The 22,200-nt window shown below is 30.1% G+C and overlaps 1 protein-coding gene across 2 annotated transcripts; it reads left to right on the plus strand.

Moving 5' to 3' along the window:
• The first annotated feature begins 379 nt into the window (after nt 1-379).
• On the plus strand, nt 380-7,088 carry LOC148237532 (alanine aminotransferase 2-like). Of its 2 annotated transcripts, none has more exons than XM_088181603.1 (9): nt 380-539; nt 959-1,045; nt 2,466-2,570; nt 2,649-2,842; nt 3,387-3,718; nt 3,909-4,115; nt 4,186-4,329; nt 4,388-4,502; nt 6,913-7,088. In XM_088181603.1, exons 4-9 carry the CDS (start codon nt 2,824-2,826, stop codon nt 7,059-7,061), a joined length of 966 nt encoding a protein of 321 aa, XP_088037729.1. In that variant the 5' UTR covers nt 380-539; nt 959-1,045; nt 2,466-2,570; nt 2,649-2,823; the 3' UTR covers nt 7,062-7,088. The 2 variants fall into 2 exon arrangements, with proteins under 2 accessions (XP_088037729.1, XP_088037728.1); XM_088181602.1 differs by having other exon boundaries at nt 2,466-2,560.
• Nucleotides 7,089-22,200: the final 15,112 nt, after the last annotated feature.

Consider the following 22,200-nt stretch of genomic DNA (forward strand, 5'->3'; position numbering starts at 1 on the left):
TCTTGGATCTTAAAACAACAATTTTATTAAAAATAGAAAATAATAAGAGAAACTAACAAAATAAATTTAATTATTATTTCATGACAGTTAGAGGGTTAAATACTGTTTTCATTAATCACTTCATTCCATATTTGAACTACGTCGCGATAAGATAGATAACATAACAGTATCTAAAATAATTTGCTCCATGGAATAATCCCATCCATATGGTTGTAAGATATTATTATTAATTAGATTTGTCACTTTATTGCTTTTAGTTGGTTTAGTTAGATTTCATAAATTGAATCATATCTCTGGCATAATTAGCGATAACTGCGTTTGGATTGCTTGCGCAAATTGGACGGACGAGACGTCACGAGATTAGCTACACGCTCTGGTCAGTAGAGGTCGAGTCTGGCTTCTGCCAGCACGTAGTCAAGATCATGGCTACCAGATGCATCACGATTGAAAATGTGAACCCTCGACTCAAGATGATGAAGAACGCAATCTTAGCATCTTTGGCTGCTAGAGCTGAAGAGCTAGAAACCCAGTTGAGCAAGGCAAGGAAACTACTAGAATATATATTTTCTAAACTATGCCTTAAGATTTTTTAAATTATTCATAAATATTTTAAATATTAAAATCCAATATATTACTGAATCATTAACTTGTTTTGTGTAACAAAGCGATTTATAAATAGCTTTATTTGGGTTAGTGGTTCACAACACGTATGTATATTGCTAATTTTATACTTTTCCCATATACAAATACATATATAGAGCATCATGTGTCTCATACGTGTTTCACGATTCGAAACTATCGTTACAGCATAGTAAAAAAGTTTGAGTAGTAAAGTATATGTACATACGCAGGTTATGGGTTATGGGGTCATATGATAACAACTCTATTTTATGTTCCATTTGGGAGAGACAAAAAATATACTGTCTTTAAATATTTATTTCTTATTTATGACTTACAGGGAAATCTGCCGTTCAACAAACTAATCAGAGCTGACAGAGCGGATCGTTTAGCTATGGGACAAATGCCCATGACCTATATAAGACAGGTAAACATTTTAGTGCAACGAATTATATACATATATTTTAATGTGCTATTTTTGCTATTAAATATTGGATAATTACGTCTTTATTACAAATATATGCGTATTTAATCACGTCATTTTGTCACCAATATTGCAAGTTAATGGATGTGATCATGAAAAATAAATAAAATAAACACATGATCATACCCGTTAAAAATCAGCAGAGAGTTCATAATAGTAGCATAAATTACGAATTAATAATATTACATAAATACATTAAAAAAGTATAATTCTCTTCTGTCTGTTGTTTTTATTACAAATTTAGTTGATACTTAATTTTTGTGCAACAATTGCGATTGTGCGTCCGTGGTTTGAGAAGCATGATCTACTTTGAATTCCAGACGTTAAGCTGGACTATGAGATGCGAAGAGAGAAGCGGCGGCTTCTCAGATCATCGATGTTTTTAAATTGTATCGGCGATCTTTTTATCAAAGTTGTACGAAATAAGTAGGTCCAAGCTGGAGAGTTCTGATGCCTTGAACTCCGAAGTAAATGTTCAAGTGTAGTGTCTGAATAAGCGATCGTTAGTTTTCCGTGTTTTCGTATTTATATCCATGTCTACCACTATATATTATCTTTTTTCGCTCTTTTACGTAGGACGGTCTATTAAAAAGGGTGCCCGTTAAGTAGTTTTTTTAAAACAGATGCCTTTGTCTGCTATAGCAGATTACTAACAGCCGTTTGGACGGCAATCCCGAATGCACATGAAATGTTTTCTCAGGGCATTTGCAACAGATACTTTTATTTTTTGTTAATTTATGCCGGATACTTAATACACAAAATTAATTCTTACGGTGGTGTCCCGTTTTTTGCCCTTTTTATGTTACATGTTATCTGGATTTTTCACCAAGGTTTATGACTTATTAGCATATTATTTAGATTATCACACCGGTAAATTTTGCTAGCTTTTTGGCCGATTTTAGACATGCCGACTTAATCTTCATTGGGTGGTCCAATTGCTGAACTCGACAATTCAAATAATAAATATCTATGAGCTCCTCGAGTGTATTTTATATAATTTGGTAGTATATGTGTATATATATCTAATGATAAACAAAACAATGTATGGATTTTGATCAAAAGAAAATATAATATGGTTTATGAGAAGTCGGTCGGCACTTAAAGTAATTTTTCACCGGCCGACATTTTTAATAACGGATGGACTATTTTATTATTTATATAAAAATTACTCGTTTGGGTTATCCATATAACAACATATGGTACAAAATTAGTATTGCTACACTGATATATTTATATAACGTACCTTTCTTGGAGGTTCATGCCGTTCACCCGTGGGCTTAAACGGAGTGTTGTCATATTGCACTGTTTCTAAATTTACCATGTTACTTAAATGCTTTAATATTAAACATAATTATTATTTTAGATCCTGTCTATGATTGTGTATCCACCGCTGATCGAAGATTCTCAATTTTCAGACGATATGAAGAAGAGAGCCAGAGACATTTTAAGTGGATGCAAGTAGGCAAATGTACATTTTAAACAGCAATTGATTACATATCGTTCAATATCAATAATATTATTTAAATGAACGCGTTTTTATTAACAGAGGACAATCGGTAGGATCTTATAGTGATGCATCTGGAATAGAACCCATCAGAAGACACTTTGCTGATTATATACAGAAACGTGATGGTGGTGTACTCTGTGATTGGCAAAATGTTTTTCTTTGCTCTGGAGCTGTTGATGGAATCAAAAAAGTTGTTAAACTGCTCGTGTGCCAGATGAATGGACTAAAAGCTGGTAAATATTTATAGATAATATTGAAAGATTTACTAATGGATTGACTAAAAATAATCGACACGATTAACGGTTATTATTTTGAATCTTATATAAGCTCTGTTAAAGAGATCGAAAAAATATGTTTCAAACTTTTACTGCTAAAAATTTTTAGGTCGCTTGATTGAGTAATCTGTTCAATATCTCTCAATGAGAAGTCAGCGGTTTTTTATTTTTTGTACAAGTAAAAAACTGATATCGATTGATCAATAAAACACTTTTAATAGTTTTACTTTTGCGTTACACTATATGTAGGCTTACTATCGCGTCCGCGCAGTATGAAAGCTAGTAGTATAAAAAATATTGGGCGGGAGTTTTCCGCTTGGCTTGGGCCAAACATATCTTGGACGTAACGATTTTTGTAAGGGACATGTTGCAAATAAACCAAAACACATTTATTTAAATCTTAATCATTTAAATGTAATTAAAAAGAAATATTTTGAACTTAAATGAAATAACTGCTGAACCGTCAATTTGATTAAATCTACAACACATTTGCTTGTTATAGGTATTTTATTGCCAAATCCAAGAAGTCCGTCATATTCAATGATATTTTCTGAATTTGACATGAAACCAGTGAATTACTATTTGGACGAGGCCAAAAATTGGGATATAGATCTGACTGATCTTGAAAAATCCATCCAAGAGAGCAGAACAACTTGCAATCCAAGAGCATTAGTAGTCATCAATCCAGGAAATCCCACAGGGCATGTTCTATCAAGGCAAAAAATCGAAGACATCATAAAAGTGGCGTATAAAGAAAATCTATTTTTGTTAGCCGATGAAGTTTATCAAGACAATATATACAATAATGACACTCAGTTCATATCATTCAAGAAAGTAAGTTCTATTAGTTTAATTAAAACGTATAGTTTAAATTAGCAAACTCCACTTTTGGGTGAAAATAATTTATTGATATCACATCTTCAAAATAGCAAGTAATCGTAAAATATAGATAAATTTAGAAAATCACACTTTACGCCATCGATATATTTATTAGATCGTTAAATATATTTTTAAATAATTCAAGGTCTTAACTGAAATGGGTCCACCTTATTCTGGAATGCAACTAGCAAGCTTCATGTCTTGCTCTAAAGGATATTTTGGCGAATGTGGGGTAAGAGGTGGTTCCATTGAAATCATCAATCTATGCCCTCAAGTTAAAGCCATGTTTTTAAAATCGATAACAGCCATGTTGTGTCCGACTGTGCTAGGTCAGTCTATAAGTGACTGCATTGTAAGTAGAAAATTAAATATCTTATTATATATGCATTTATATAAATTATATAATGTTACTTCATTTATAGATTACTCCACCAAGTATAGGCGAAGAATCATATGAATTATATATGAAAGAGAAGACGAGTATAAACGAGTCTTTGAAGAAACAAGCTAAGATGTTAGGAGAGGGATTGAATTCTTTGGAAGGCATTCATTGCACAGCTATTCAGGTAATTTTAATTAAATTATTTGTTTATGATAAATAATTTACGTTATTATTTCATTTAGGGTTCAATGTTTGCCTTTCCAAGAATTAATCTACCCAACAAAGCTATTGAAACTGCTGAAGAGGACGGTTACACTCCAGACGCTTATTATGCGTTAAAATTGCTAGAAAATACAGGTAGTATTATTAATTGGGTTGAGTACTTAAGTCACTGCGATATTTCATGAAACTATATTGCGGTTTAATTATTGCTTTTATAATTCAAAAATCCAATAATAGGTATATTGTTTTGAGATTGATTAACAATCTAGAAATTTATAGCAATATAGTTTCTGTTAACTCACGCGGAACCCTCATATCTAATTTTGGAAGCCTTTGAAGATAGTGGCATGTAGTTCTTGGACATTATTAGTTATATAGCTAAGTAATGTTTTGTAATGAAAACTAGGCTTAAACTTGTTATTGAGGTTTATCTAGATTTAAACTAGTAATATACTACTAGTTGAAAATATAGAAGAGGATATAATACATAAAGAAATGTTTAAACATATAAGTGGTATTATGTTCTTAGAAAAAATAATATATATATATAATGAAGTACATATATAAATTCATATACTTGGTATAGATTTATGATCCCAAAATTGTAGATAAGGAGAGTTAGAGTTTTGATTCATGTGCTTTAAGGCATTAGGTATCATGACAATTCCTATAAACAAGCGGTTTTATTTATGGTTTCTTCATTTATAATAGTGGTAAAATATAAAAAAAATAGGCCCTATATGTGCGATCCTCTGGGAGCAAAGATATTTTAGTCTCAGCAACAGGTCCTTTTCGGATTGAGATCTCTGAAAGTTTCAGCTTTCTAGGCGCCTAATCAGTCAAGGGTGGAGCCCAGACGGTAAGCCCGACTTTTACGTACGTTATTTAGGACTACTAAACTATCTCATGGGAGTTTTTTGAGACATTTATATGATTCGTCAGAAGTCCTATTGATAAGTCATCCTTTATATCGCCGCCAGAGTTGTTAAAACTTTTTTTATCTATGTGACACATCAGTCGCCACATTATAAAAAATAAAAAAATCGTTTAAAGGGTAAAGATTTGATAAAAATATATATTGCAATTCGCCTGTGGTTAACTTACATTTGATAATATATTATTATTTATTTAAATACATGTACTTCAGTAAATATTTGTAAAAAAAAATATGTTAAATTATATATAATAATGACTAATACGTCCATAAACTGCGATATCTGTACTTGTTGGAGCGTTATCTAATATTAATACTTCAAACAATACTCGAAAATGCAAGCACTGTTAATCAGATGGCATATAAAAAATAAGTTTTTAATTTTAAAAATATTCGTATTGTGAATATTTGCAACAAAAAGCTTGAAGAAGTACTTTCTTAAATGCACTCGTTGACGCGACTCGAGGGAATCATATCCCAGTATACCTTGTAAGAATTTTGTGGGAAGTAAAAATAATGTGCAGGTATCTGAGAAAGGTTAATTAGTTGTATTATATAATAACCAGATCAGAGAAGCATGCTCGAGGGTACTGCACACTAGGTGATTATATTTGGCACACAGTGTCTTCGAGCTTCTTAATTAATATGCGTATCTAATACAAAAAGCAACATATTTGAGACTTTATTGCATATGCTTCATATATGCTGATGGAATCTGTAGAGCAAAAGATGCGAAGAGAGAAGCGGCGGCTTCCGAAACTTTTGCTGGGCTAAAGTTCCTTCGGCCTATTCTTTGTTGAAGTTCAAGTTGAATAGTTCTCGAATATTTGATGCGTTGGGCTCCGAAGCAGATGTTTAAATGTAAATGTCAATAGAATGTAAGTGTCTCTGAGAAATGTTGAAATTTACCTCCTCTATGATAGATTTTGTTGTCCGCCTTTTTTTCTGTGGAACAGAAAATTAAAAAAGGTTAGCGAATTTTTTAATAAATTTAATAAATTACCGTTGGCCGCTAAGGGCAGATTATAAAATATTTTCTCAAGGCGAAGGATATTTCAATTCTTTCCTTTGTGTACTTTGTGACTTAAGCTGTTAAAATATTTCTCATGTTGGTGTCCAATTTAAATAAAAAAAAGCGCATTTTTTTACTAGGTTGAAATGATTTATCACAAGCCGTACTGACCTTAATATGACTTAATAGCATAAGTTAATCTCTTCAATTGTAAATAGAAGAGTGGACTAATTTAGGAATCTGATAAAAGGTGGTAAAATCACCATTATGTGTAGATGCAATATTTGAGCTTCCTTGGCTAAGGAGAGAGTAGAAGGCAATGCATTTCAGTGTTTGATGAAGTATTAATAAAATACAAAAGATATCTGTAAATTCTTAGAAGTATTACAAAACGCAGTCTTGGGTATAGGCTTGTACGTATAAACCAAATCATAGAAGTGTTATCTTTTTTAAACTTAATCTGCATGTATATGATTTAAAAATATATACTATATTTCAAGCAAAATGTGCAATTTAAAACGCGATGACTAGCTCAACTTAATATAATTATTTTATTTACATATATGCTTATATTATTCATGTATGCTTATTGTTTTAAGGTATTTGCGTCATACCTGGAAGCGAATTCGGCGAGAGAAAGGGGACGTATCATTTAGGTATCACAATGATGCTACCCAGCGAAATTTTGCAAGAAATGCTATACAAGTTCAGCGAGTTTCATAAGTGGTTTTTAAAAGAATTTATATGATCCCTAATAAATTGTTTAAGTAATGTTCTTGTGTAATATATTTAATCATATGCTGTTAATAATGATGGATTATGTGACTTGAACCGTATTTGTCCGATAATTTATAAGAGAGGATTAAAGCTACTTTCTTCCAAGATAATTTATGCAAAGTCTCCACCTCGAGTATAATGCATGGCTGTATGAATGCGATCCCATTAGGCAAGCAGAGATGGAGATCGTAAGAGTGAAAGAGAAAGAGGAAGAAGGGGCTTGCGAGATATATCCTTGTGCAGCGAACTAGGTAACAAATTGAGACAATATGCAATTCCCAATAGTAGGTTTTACTAAATCCCCCACGGATATACGTCACCCTGGTCCAACGTTTATCTTGAATTTTTCACACCGCGACCTTATTACGTAAAATTTACGGGCGAAATTTTCAGATAAAATGTAAGGGTTGTTTAAAAAGTTATTATAACATTTTATATGATAATTTATTGCTCAATTGTATTACGAGAGATATTATTAAAGCAAATATACAAGAAGGCACTACCATTTCTGGTGGGATCGGCGTGACGTGGTAGATTTATTTTTATCATGCTTGTGTGTTGCTTGTATGTTGGTTATGTAATTGTTGTCATGAATTTTAATATTACAATCACGTTCAAGAGAGAAAGGAAAAATCATCTGTTGTCATTGATAAACTCATTAAAAAAAGCAAAAAAATATTGTGATAGGAATTTAATGTATCTGTGTTGGATTTTGTCAGATGCGTGACAACAAAACTTTTTTTATGAACCCTCTGTCTTTAGCATACTTTCGGCGGCCAAATATTGCTAATTATTAGTATCGATGGACTTATGATGATCGCTAAAGTTATATTTGTATTGTGTGCTTGAACGTTACATGCGTTTATTTATAGTTGCAAATTTTAAAATTGCTTTCAGTAATGATGCAGACGCGTATGGTGAGATATTTTCCCTTTCGCTCGCTCGCTCGGCGTGTCTTACATGCGTTCCGCACGCCCCATCTCTCACTCACGCCCGTCCCTTAATACGGGAGCGAGCGAAAGGGAAAATATCTCACCGTACGCGCCTGGTAATGAGTATCTGTTCTTGCCGTTATACTGCATCACTAGTATTTAAGTCGTTTCAAAGATCGAGCTCAACTTTTAGCCAAACTTGATTGGCAGTTGAAGTAAACGCGGCTGCTTCTCTTAGATTTTTAAGCGATTCTAAGTAGCTTTGGTTAGTGCGTGTTCAGCTGAACTCTTCAATATTCCAATTCGAAGAATTTGAAGGAAGTATGGCAGCGTTCTGGACTATGTACCATTAAATTGTAAGAGTTCTATGTACCACCCAGTTCTCGATCCTTTGACTAACGCGGACGATTTGGGACGGAACATATTTTTTATTTATGTCTAATACGTATTTAATTAAACTTTTGGCGTGTTAAATGGCATTTTTAAAACATGTTTGAAATGGTGTAAATTCGGCAATAAAAGTTTAACTCTAGAATGTGAAATTTAGAAAAAACTGTGCTAGACCATTTTTGGTTTGGTTTTTGTTATTCGGCACTATTGATCCCGTTGGGATTTTGGGATATGCAGCTGTTTTACATTGTATACAATTTCGTAGTAGAAAACGATTCGATTTTATACAAATATTAAATTTTGACGTTAATTTTTGACTGCTGAGAAGTGATAGGCAAAATTCGGTTTTATTGTACTTCTTAGAAATCATAATATGCCGTCATAGTGTGAACGATGGAGTGTTTCCACTACCACGGAGAGGGAATGATTTTATTTCTTTTGATATGTTTGATTTAAGGTATTTAAAAAAATATTCGCATGAGGCCCAAGGCGGATGCCTCGTTTGCTTTGTCTTAACGCCGGATCTGTGTATGTACATATAAATTTGACTAATTTACCGACGACGAACTTTTCAAGCACCCCTCCCGAGAAATAAGACCCCGACAAGACTAAGGGTGTGCAAAAAATAGCGAAACAAACCAAGGATAAGGATAAACAGGGCCGCGGATATAATTGTTCGGATTCTCTTATCCTGATTAATTGCCACAATTAAAAAAATGGCGTCATCCTTCCGCCGCCATTTGTCTTCGGGTTCACTTTTATGTCTCGCGTTGGCTTCGGATTCCGGAACGACCGCTCGGTCCAGATTAGATCTTCGTTAAATAATTATCCTCAAATCGTCCATTAAATGAAGCAATCATCCTGGATTTTCAACGATAAAACCGAGGACGTTTTAATTTCTTCTCAATTGTTAACTTTCAGAAGCTCTCAGCTGGAAAATAATGTATACGTGAGCTAAGTGTTTGACTATTTATATATTTATATATATTTTCTCGCGTGATTTTTGCAGTATGAAGCGGGCGCGTCGCCTTCTTCTCGTCGCTTAGTGCGTGTGGAACCCATACGCCTTGTTCTAACATTTCACATCTTCCTTATATTTTTTAAACTTCTTTGAATGCTAAACCATCAACGTCTTATATGTATTGTGTATTGACTTCATTTTCTGCAACTATGCGGTCATCATCAATGATTTCTAGGCTTGTCTTTAAAACAAAAATTTTAAGATTAAAATCTTTTGAACCGTTTTTTAAATTGACAAGACGACACAAATATTTTTGGTTGCTGCGGTTTTTTTTTGTGAAATTCATACAACATACAAGTGCATAAAAACTCGGAACGAAATCTTTCATTGAAACTTGAGGTGTTTTTTTGTTGTTATGTTTGTAATGCACTCTAAAGATGTTAATTCAAACATTACAAAAAGAAAGACATGCTACTCGATCGACAAATAAGTCATAAATGACCGTCAGTCATTCAGTATAGAAACGTCCTTTCTTTTGGCTACCCCTGATATACGCATCTACGTTTTAAGTTGGATTCTAAAAAGTAACCATGCAATATTTTATGTGTGTATGATTGTATACACCAGACGACTTACTAAATAATATTTATCTAAAACAAATTATGTAATTATTAAATAATATAAAATAACTGACATTATTGTGATAAACATATCAATCACTATATAAGATAATATTAAGTAACCTTTAACACACATAAAAGTGATGTTAAAAATTAGACAGCACATAAAATTATACTGTGAAACTTTCCAGCTCACTCGATCATAATCAATCATTTTAAAAATAGATTGCCAGGCGTTCGACCCTTAAGACCCAGAATGTCTCTACGACTTCTTAAAAATGAAACGAAGATTATTTTTCCGACAAACACTTTTTACGAGACGGGAGATGATCAAATTGCACCCTAAGATAAAAAGACGATTTATTTTAGAATCGTAGATTTATTTACTTAATAATAAGTCCATTATGTTTACCAAGATAGACACATGGGTATATTATAATTTAATAATTTATAAACGTGTCGTTTTTTTATTATGATTTATTGTACATTATTACAGTAAAGCAACTATGAAACAAAGACAATGTTTACTTTAGATTTCAATTGCAAAACAATCTCACGTTACATTCGCCCATAAATGAAAGGCAAACAAACGTCAAATTTCAATCGATAGCGTAACAGTATACAATTGTTTACTGGCAATTACGTAACATGAATACCGTTCCCGGTTAACTGTCTGATTCAAGTTACTATACAATTAACTTATTTATAAATTTCAGGCTCTGTAGACTTTGAGACTAATAATTATGTGTTTATTTTACGATTCAACGAAAACGTTTGAGAAGCTCAGAGTTATTATATTCTTGAGGTTGTATTTCACCTCGATGCGAACACTAACGATTTTTCGGATCGTTAGACCCGCTAACGAGAATGAGTTGAACCGCCAGCAGAATGCTTTATCACCGGGTTAAGTGGCCGTTCAAGAAAATAGTTGGAGTTCACCTGAGAAATCTGCATGAGGGTAAGAAAATATTAAACATTGTAAAGCTATTTTTATTAAAAAATACTACATACATAACCAGATGAAGTATCTAGTATTTACATGTAGCATGCGTTGCATATTTAGGTCAACTCTATTTGTAGAAATGTCCTAAATATGGCACAAGAAACGCTGCACAATTCTTGTACATTAGTGTTTCTTAAAAAACTAAAAGTTGTTATTGATACAATGCGCAATTAAGCTATGAAAAAATATTGTTTAATAGTAATTTATTAGCATTTTATTATAGCGGCTGACATGTGTCACATGGAAGAAAATAGCAAAATATCAATTATGGTGGCTATAATTAAACATCACTGGAAAGGTATTTTTTTATTATTTTATTTTTAATTAGCTCCATAAGTATTCTACGTGGATCTATCGGTTTTGTCTATATTAATTTCTTTATCCATATTATGCTATTAACCTCTGGAAAATATTTATATTTAACCTCTTTACTGACTAAAGGCAAAAAAATTATGATTAAATAATATGTCTGAGAAGCACGTCGATTCCTATTGATGTGCTAATTATTTCTGTGGCATTAGTTCATTGACACTTCAATCATATTGTGTGTGTGTAACCACAATCTTAACCTTGTGCTGGATTATATAATCCATACAGTAATTAAATATAGATTATGTAGCTTGTTGTGTTAATTAATATTGTGTAATCAATTATTGTTAATTTCAAACTGCAGCCTCACAAAGATTTTTTTTGTAGATTTTTTAAAAAACAGGAAATGTTCTTTTAAAATGATTATTTAAATAAAACACAGTTCAAGAGAAAGTTGAATTAATAATATATTTAACATTTAACTAAAGAATATCCTGTCGATATATGTCGCGTGAAAGAATATTAACTTCAAAAAACAAATTTTGTCGGGATCATTCATAATCGTTGTGCTGCAATTACAAGCTAATGGATTTTTTGTCCCTAGCATCTGAAAAAAAGGCCATTTTAGCGGCGATGGCTAAGAGGATGTTCAATACAATAGAACATAGATCTATTGTAAGAATCTTAATTAAAATATTGCAGCCGCTCTTGCAACGCAAGACTAATCAAACCAGAAGCTTACAATTCTAATGTTATCATATTAGAACATATTCTATTTTATTTTTTATTTTTAATCTTCCGTTGTAACCTGACAGGCGTAAGACTAATGCGCTACAGCCAGGTAAAATCTGTACCAACTTGATTAGTCGAACAGACATAATGTATACCCACAAGTAAGTAGTAACCATAAGACTTTACAGTCTAGAAATTGGTATTGTCTATATAAAATATTAAATTGTACTTTTCAATAATAGCGCATTTTTTTTATAAATACAAGTGGCTCGAACCCGCGACCTCTGTGTTACCAGTCTAGATCTTACTAACGATGCTATTTTGATTTTGTAAAAATCGTGTACAATTAACTAAAAGGGTTGATATAAAAACAGGGATTCTAGTTTTGTCTAAAATTATCTCAGTTAATGAATAATTAATACTGCCATAGAAAAATCATTTTAATCAAAACTTCTCAAGTATTACCAAAACTTAATTTTCACTTAGTTCGTTTTAAGAGCTCAGTTAAAACTCGAATCTAACGGAAACGGTTTTTTATTTGTCGATAAAAAATAAATTAATCTAACCTTTTTGAGAAGATTTATTAATTCTCAAAAATTTTCACATATGAAAAATGTATGTAATGTACGTATTTATCAGGACTGAGAAGTTTTAGATGGAGTCTGTTTTATGTGTTTTTCAATGTGTTTTAAGTCGATAATATGATGTAAACAAAAGTTTTTATGCATTTAATCAAATACTTAACAACAGCCGACCGGCCACCGGTCGGCGAGGTCACACGTCATACAATGGCGCGGCACTAATCCAAGTAAATGACATCCAGGGTCATGTTTCTACACTGGTCATATTTACATATGACATATTAGAATTGGTACGTATTTACTAATTACTTTCACACCTAATTCGCTAACATATCATATGACTCACATCCTGTTATAAAAATTCAGAACTCGACAACATTTATTAAAAATTATTAAGTCTTTTTTATTTATTTTTTATTGATATTTATATGAAAATAAATTAATAAAATAATTAAAAATAAATGAAATATTTTAAGATTATCTTATCGAAATTTTTAAATTCGGAGTAGGAGTCACGAAAAATTTCCAACGACTTTACGACGGATATGGAAAACTTTTATTGATTTTATTTTTAACTATTTGGATTAATTTTTATGTATGTAAATTAAAAATTAGTTAATCATGTCAAAGTGATAAATGATAAATTAATAATTAGGCTTTTTGTTAATTATTTTATTAATTTTGATTGAAATATTTATTGTATGTTTAATTAACGGTCACTTTTCATTATATGGAATTTTTTCTTGCGTCTTGAAAAAAAATTATATTTTATTTAGCATTTATATTAAACTATTGATTTTTATAGCTAGCTCACTAATTATTGTATTCCTATTTTTTTATTAACCAAAAAATTCTTAGAGTTATATTGTCAAACGATATTTTATTTTAATTGTAATTCATTGTCTTATTTAAAAACACCGCTCTCACTACCTGTTTTATATGCAGCTGTGAATAAAGCGAATCTTAACTATTACTTGTTCTAAAAAAACCGAACCAATAAATTAATGTTACAGGTAAAATCATCCTGAAATTTTACTTACAATGTATAATATGAGTTAAAGATAATATTAGTTTCTACTTCCTACGACTAAAAACAAGATTCTCAATTAGAGCGAAAAAGTGACGGAACATATGTTTGCACAGTGAACTGCAGCCGTTAAAATTAACACCTTTCCGATCGTCGTGAAATTTGTCTGACACCTTAATGTTTGTAATAAATTACAAAGTTAAATAGAGTCTTGCAGTCAGTGCCCAGGTTGTACGTTGCCAGTAGCAGCCGCGAAGCAAAGTTGAAAGTCAAAGCTCGGATGGTGGCCAGTGGGGCAAATCTCGCGAGTCTGCCCCCTACAACCCCTAAGGGTGGGTCCTATGCTTTGATAAACATGCAAGCGAAACATACCACCCTGTGACACCCCCTGCTGCTTGCTACCTTCCAAAAGCCGAAACCTACTTCCTAAACCGTGAACATCGATTTTTGGCACAAACACGATTCGGAACAGAATCTCTTCTTGGGTTCCTTATCAGCTCGATAGTGTATATAAGCATTATAAATATTTTATTAATAAATATTTATATAAATATTCTGTATTGCTTTTGTGAATTCACTGGAACACGTGAAAACGATTATTTATAGTCACTGAGTCATTATGGCTGAGCACCCTAAAAAAACTGTCGCATAATAGAACACATAAGTGTAAATCTAGTGGATAGTAAATATATTTATTTTGCAAATTTATTTATGTATCTATCTATCACAATTCATACATATAGACGCATCACCACTATTATATCCACATTCAGCATTTTTAAAATTCAATTCAGTAACTTCATCCATCGTCATTTCTCACGAATATAACATTTGAAAATTTGCAATTCTTTCTACCGTCGAGATACATAGATAGATATATAGATAGAAGGACACAGTGTTAAGTTTTATTTTTATAGTATGAGATCGCAGAAATGCTCCGCTGTGAGAAAATCGAGAAAATTGCATGTCGCTTTTTATTTAGACTTCTCTCTTCAGACAATGTGTAGTACAAAAAACGTGTGTGTGTACGACGTCAACCGTTAACCCATTCAGAGAGTAAACAATGCAAGTGGATAAGATGGCAAGACAGTCTTCCATAGTGACATGGGAGAGATACTTCATTAGAGCCAAGTTCCACATAACAAACAGTCTCGAGTTTTGACAAACATATCGGATGTACTCATTTCAGATTTGTGCACACATACATTTTGCAATCTGGCATCGATAGATTAATGGTATACAGATTGGCAATAAAAACGTGCTTTTAAATAAAGCAAGATATTTAAAGTAGTGTTCCAGTATTTCAAGAATTTGTATATTATTTATTTAAAAAAAGCAGATATTTAAAAGCAGCAAATTAGTGTAATATTTTTATTTTATAAATCTCACAAATATTATACTAATTTATTATTTAGGTAAAAGTGCTCAAAAAGTAGATTGAAACTATGTGAGCTTATTTATTAAAAATGTGTGTAGAAAAAATGATAGTATAATACATATATATTATAGTATACAGGTGAAATTATAAATATAAAATTTAATTATTCTGATTTCATTTTTTGTATTAAGTTTTATTTTATCAGTGATGTCTCATTTTATGGATTTATCTACCTAGTATATATTTTATTGCACAATTAATTAGGTATTTTAATATACAGATGTAAATCATGTGTCACTATCGGGCGGCAATGTAGAGTGCGGATGAATCTAGATGGTGTCTAAGAATTGAAAACGGCAATGCTATTTGTTGCCAATTTAGGTTCTGTAAAATATGTATTATATTTTATTTTTATTGATATGTAATTAATAACAAATATTTTCTTTTGCTATTCCATACCGAGCAAGCATATGTTAAAATGGGTCTAGTAGATTGTTTTTAGGTTTAAATTGCTATTTTTCGTAGTAAACGCGCCATTTATTTTTAATAAATATCAGTCTAAGGACCGCAATGATAGCAAGCTTGTTAGAGCAAAATTATAAAATTTTAATAAAGGCAAAGTGTAAGTCTAGGTATTTAACGATGAATCTATTTTACATTACTACACTATTTATTTTTGAGCTTAAAAGTGTACTATATAATATTTTTAGAGCTTTATTTAAAATTACTTGCAATTTATAAAAAATAGCTTTTTAGATTCACTCCACACCGAGCAAGCATATATTAAAATTAATTTAATAAATTGTTTTTGTAGTACATTTTGTGGTAAACGTGCTATTTTTGCATGTTATATATCGGTCTAAGGGCCATATAACAGCGAGACTTTTTAGTGAAGTTTTAAAATTTGCATATGAAATTTGTATTAAAGTCAAGGTGTAAATCTAGGTATTTAACGCTAGATTTATATTTAACATTACTATCCTGTTTATTTTGGAAAGGTGTTGAGAAAGCTAAAAATATTAATATAGGTTAAAAAAACTATTTTTGTAATTTAATAACAATTAGTTAAATTTGTAAGAACTATCTCTTCACCAAATAAAGTTAATCGCGTATGTATACAATATATATGTAAATGTAATACATTTGAGAGGTGAAGATTGACCATACGATTTATTTTCTATATAGTCAAGATGCCTTAATAAGACATATAGAAATGTTTGGGTAGTGTGGGATCTTATTCTTAAAACTCACGTTAATTTACTGTGACAAAAATGATCATCCATAAACAAGATAATAGCGTAAAGGATTGGGACCACACAATAGCCCTCGCTACTACCAGAAAATCACATAAGTAAAAAGCGTTCTTACTGTAAATGTTCTCCATCATTGACAGAATATTTCTTTGTTGCGAAACGGTCACGGATAAAATAAATTACCGGATCCACAAGATAACCGTTGCAGTATACAAACTTGGACAATGCCCATCAAGCAAATGTCGCTTTTTAAAAGCGTATACTTGTTTCGGTATTCTAAGAAATGAGTCAGCAAGCTTTGCAGCTCTGGATAATCAATCCTGGACTCCGATGAAAAGAGGGCAGTCACAAACAGCGACTCGAAGAGACCAGTAGATGCCCGCCGCCCGCGGACAACATACTATTATGGTCGCTAACATCCCGAAAGGGACTAATCATAGCAGAGAAGAAGCATTCTTCGCTATACTGTCACTGCCACGCCACCTACAATACCTTTGAGGGCCTCCCACGGACATCATTCCTGCGCCAGCTTCTCCACCACCGCTCTGAGAAAACATCTCGCATTTATACTCAGTCGCAATTATAATATAATCTGATAAAACTTTAACTAGATTCCACCTAGCGTCTCACTGGCTACAAAGTCACACCACTAGGATTCTCAAACTGTTTGCTTTTGGTGTTTTTTTAAAGTAGTATACATTTTGAATATATTGAAAAAAGGCATATTTAGACCAATTTGTATTCTAATGTACGCTATAATAAAAACTATAATACAAATTATTAGCTAAAAATAGATCTATTGTGGTAAAAATGTACTTGAAGGTAGTATTATTAATATATATATATATATTTATCTATTGTTAAGATATGTTTTTTTCTAGGTTTAAAATTATATGTCACAAGAGTATTTAAGTATTAAATAAAGATGTACATATATTTAAAATCAGGCAAAAAAATAATTGATTAAAAACGAGTGTGGCTAACAAAAATATAGTAAAAAAACATAGTCATGCTATAAAACCTAAATTTTAAATATTTTTATGTTTAATTTTCTAATTAGCTATAAGCTAATATATAATAAATATATAAATCATTAGTGATAATGCAGAAAATTTTTTTTTAAAACAAAACTTAATATAAAAGCACATTATGTAATTTGTCACACTGTATTTAACACTGATCTAACTTTATCTGTTTTCGAATAATTAAAAAAAATATTACAGGTATAAAACAAGAAAAAAAACAAACGGACTGCTTGAACGAAACATAAATGATTAAATTTCCGGTTCGCTGTACGTTTTGAGATTGACTCGACAGAGTTATGAGCAACATAAAAGCGAAATTCTCGTCGCACATTTCGGATTCAATCTTCTATATACATTGCATCGATAAAGATTACATTTTAATACACGGATTGTTCGCTTTTTTCGGCGGTATTTTACATAGCCTTTCGCCGAATTTATATCGCATTATACAGTCTTATCCGAGGAAAAAAATGTTTATCTTGATATTGGAAAATAACTTATCTTTTGGTATTTTTTATCAATCGCTTAAATCCCGCATTAGCCTAATTTCTTTCATATTTTTATTGCGAGAAAGAGATTGAAATTTATAATATTAAAAATAGCATTCTCACATTTTTCCCTGTGAGATAATAATTTGTTTAATTAATTAATTTCAGCAATATTACTTTCGCCTATGATTAATTATAATAAACTATGACTGAACTATTTATAATAATATTTAATATTTCTAGTTTTGAATATTTTTGAAAATAGTCACTTTAATATTATAAAATAAAATATTACATATTATTTATTTTGAGTTTCAGAATTGAGGAATAACTGTACGTATATTATTCATTATAATAAAAAATCACAGACTTAAATGGATGTATATTTAAGGTACGTTATACTAATATATATAAATATTATATATTGTACGAACATTCAAAAGTTAACTTATTTATGGTTCAAAAAATCTAAAAAATGGGCGTGTGTGGTCAATTTCGAGAAGTAGAATCAAGGAACTTCCGTTTTCTTTGTCGGAAGTGAAAAATTGGGAAAACTTTTAAATTTTCCAAACAAGGGTGGAAAGTTTGTTTTGTAACTCAATCAGATTACTGTGTGGCACTGGTACGTGACGAAATTTCAATATTTTCCGAAACGAACCGCTAACGTAGATTGTAGTGTGAAAAGTTTATATTGTTCTAGCAGAGCCTATGCTTTTTTGTTGACTTGTTTTGTTGCTCCGCCAATGTCGATAGCTCTAAAAGTTGTGAAAACAGAATTTTCAATACAAATCTGAGAGAAAATTCTAATAAAATAGAAAGGAAAAAAAAAACAATAATGCATTTACCGTCGCTTTGATTTTCCTCTAACAAATTTTACTCCATTGAGTTTGAATGAATACTTTTAAAGTTAATAATATTGCATAACAAGATTTCTATTGACGAAAAGCTAGTGTCGGTGTTTAATACCTATAAAACATGGGTTCAAATTTTATATGAACCCTAGAGTATGCAATTTTTATCGTGTCTGGTAAATCTGTAAATAAATTAGTGATTAATATATAATTATCAGTCATCACAGAGCAAATTTTCCTTGATTTTCCTAATTTCACTCATAAGTATAAAAACAATATCAAGCTAGTTCATATGTTATTAAGAAGCTGTGATAATTAGTTTAAAGCAGTTCGATTTTTTTTTCATATTGTTTTCTTGCTAATTTTTTTATATTAATCCATAAGATGGGGATTTTCTTAGATTACTCTCTTTAATACTAAAATAAATTTATTTTTTATTTATTCAAGAAATGATAAATATTCGATTTTCTTATTGAAAATAATTTATTTAATTGATTTTTTTATGGATTGATTAATCTGTGGACTTGCGAGGGTCAAAGAGCCCGAGATTTTTGTGACATAATTTACACATTTTTGGCTTAGAAGAAAAACTAAAAATATCATTCATTTTTGATTGGTAAAATATTATGTTTTTTGCTAATATTAAAATAATGCATTTAATAAATTATCTTTTCACCCGGTAATTAATTTTTGAAATGCCACTTAAAATTTTAGGCTTAGCTTTGAATCAATGTTTTTTTATTGTTTTACAAAAAAAAAAATCGAAAAAAAGATTTGAAAAAACGACATTCAAGTTCACAGACGGGCAAACATTTTTAGAATCTACCAATTAGAAGTAGTTCTTGAAGTAGCAAAGATTAGAATAGTAAACAATTTTTTGCCATTTAAATACTTCTGACTTCTATTAAAAGAAAGCAGAAAAAAATTAAGCATCTGGTACTGACCCACCCTTTTGTATACAGCTCTATAAAAAAATTAGCGATTGTAAAACATTTAAAAATATTCATACAAATATAAATTTTAACAAAAAAAGGCTCTATGAAAATTCTAGAGAAATCAGCAAATTTTTCGATTATTAAAAATTCCTGATCTGTGATTTTTATCGAAAAATTTTAGCGAAATAATTCTCTAAAAAAACACTATTTATAGTTCATAGAATATATGTCACTAATTTGAAATCAAATTGCTGTCTAACTACTTAGTTGTTGATATTTCCTGTTGTAGCATATTGAGTTAATACCTGTCATGTTACAACTAAAAATTCACAATTGTAAAATATATATTTGTACCGTAAAACTCACAGAAATATTTAAATATTATGTATTTAAAATTTAATTTTCTGATATTTAATAATATATATTTAATACTAAGAGTAATATATTACGGTGTCATATTATTACAACGATATACTAAGATCCTCTTTATATTAATAATAATTTAGTACCAAGGACGACGAATAATTACAGTAATGAAAATTATACTTAAGGTCAACAAGTAAAACGTCAAAGTTTATTTACGTAAGCACAATAATCCATTTTGCTTTGAATATACATATACAATTTAGGTTTAATGTGTTAATAATTAAATTAATTACCAAATTTGTATTAAAAATTGTTTTTAATAAATTAATATAATATATAATGTGGCTAAAATATAAATATTAATTACACTATTAATAAATAGCTTTATGAATCAAAAATACATTTTAACTGAATTGTAAATGGTTTGTTAACGTTGTTTTACTGAAATTAATAATAATAATGTTTTGTATGTATTCCTAAATATGAATTATTCGTGCAAATTGTATTTGTATAAAAACCGTGAATAATACAATAGTGAAAACATCCAATTTATGTCTCACGGCGTATCTTTACGTCGAGAAACGTAGATTTACGGTTTACGGATTGGACGCATGACAAAAAAACACACAAAATACGTGACCCGTGTTTTATGGTTTAACGTTTTATTGTTATCGTGTATAAATCTAATTATTCTTTCATACAAATGTGTGTATCAGTATTTGCTTTATTATTATATTACGTAGAGTTTGCTTATGCAGAGGAGAGCGAGGGTAAATAGCTATGTTTTTTTAAAACTGTTTAAAAATAAACATAGTGTATAGCAATGTTTCTAGTATAAATAAATGCAGTTATTTGTATTTATTACTCATATAAACTTTTACTTATTTAAACTTATTAAGAACCAACTAAAAGTATAGAATTAAATGTTTAAATACAGGTTTCATATCTAACAAAAAATCGCCATAAGAATTAACTGAAAGTTTTTGAAGTATTTTATATTCATGGAGTTTATTAAATTAATTCGAAATATTTTTTAACATTAAATATATATGTACAAGCTATTTATAATAAATTGTAATAAATTGTAACGAGTGAGAATAATATTAATATTTTCGATATTTTTGTACGATATGCAATGTATGAAAGAATTTGCTTTATCTTAGGCAAGTCTAACACTCCTTAGCAGTTTTTAGTAATTTTGTTATGTAACTGAGAGTGACCGCGCTTTTTTATGTTAGGGATGACTGGCGAAATGAAAACATACGTATTGTATACACACATTTTTATCTTAATTCAAATATATTTTTACACAAAAAGTCAACAAAATAGGCTTTACTAAGCATTAGTGTTAAATATTATCAATAAATAAGTCTTAATAATTATATTTAAATAAATTACGTATCTGAACAATTTGCTAAAATGTATTTTTTAAATTAAATTTTTTTTTATTTTTATTATTGTTGTAACAACTAAATATGATAGATTTTAATTACTTTATATCATTAAATTTCAAATTTTTATAACACTTGCAAAATGCAAAACAATGATTTAAAAAAATATAATCGTACATTTTAGGTCAAATTGTCTGGGACTGGAAGTGTTATGCAGTATATACGTATTTTTTATTTTATAATATGTACATAAAAATTTATAACTCAAATTTAATCAATGTTACTTTTACTATGAGTAAAAATAAATAAGTATACGAGAGGTACATCTTTCGAAAATTAATAATATTAAGATAAATAAATATTAAATGTGCAATAAAAAAAAATATATTTACATAGATATCACAATCACCCTTCATCTAAATATATTAATTAAAAAATAATATGTCGCATTTTAAGCAAACAGATTTATAATTTACTACGCTCCTATTTCTCATAATGTTTTTTCGGATAATTGTAACTGAGAAAAAATAATGAGTAATACATTTTATTGGAATAAATTGGCGAGTGGTGTTCTGACCCCTTGTATAAAATTTTAGGGGGCATCCAGAGGCAGTTGATCAAAGACAATATTTTGTCAAAGACGTATTTTAGAAAATATTTATTTTTATAATTAAAATATTTTAATTGAAATATTTAATATATCACAATAAAAATTGTTTTTTTGACTGTTTTTTCTCTTGGTAAAACCGTTATTAAAAATTCCACTATGATTGCAATCCTTAATCATAGCACATTGTCAGGTCATGATGTTCAGATTTGTAATAAAAAAATAATATAACTAAAATTATATTTTTATTTTTTACATTTT

Source organism: Plectrocnemia conspersa, unplaced genomic scaffold (assembly GCF_051122295.1).
Source record: "Plectrocnemia conspersa isolate PC_06_02 unplaced genomic scaffold, ASM5112229v1 ptg000002l, whole genome shotgun sequence".
In the NCBI taxonomy this organism is placed as follows: Eukaryota; Metazoa; Arthropoda; class Insecta; order Trichoptera; family Polycentropodidae; genus Plectrocnemia; species Plectrocnemia conspersa.

Excerpts from the sequence above, each read along its gene's own strand:
- LOC148237532 (XM_088181602.1), top strand. The coding sequence starts at position 423 with ATGGCTACCAGATGCATCACGATTGAAAATGTGAACCCTCGACTCAAG. Across the intron at positions 2,561-2,648 it reads GACATTTTAAGTGGATGCAA|AGGACAATCGGTAGGATCTT; the intron begins GTAGGCAAATGT and ends TTTTATTAACAG. Across the intron at positions 3,719-3,908 it reads AGTTCATATCATTCAAGAAA|GTCTTAACTGAAATGGGTCC; the intron begins GTAAGTTCTATT and ends AAATAATTCAAG.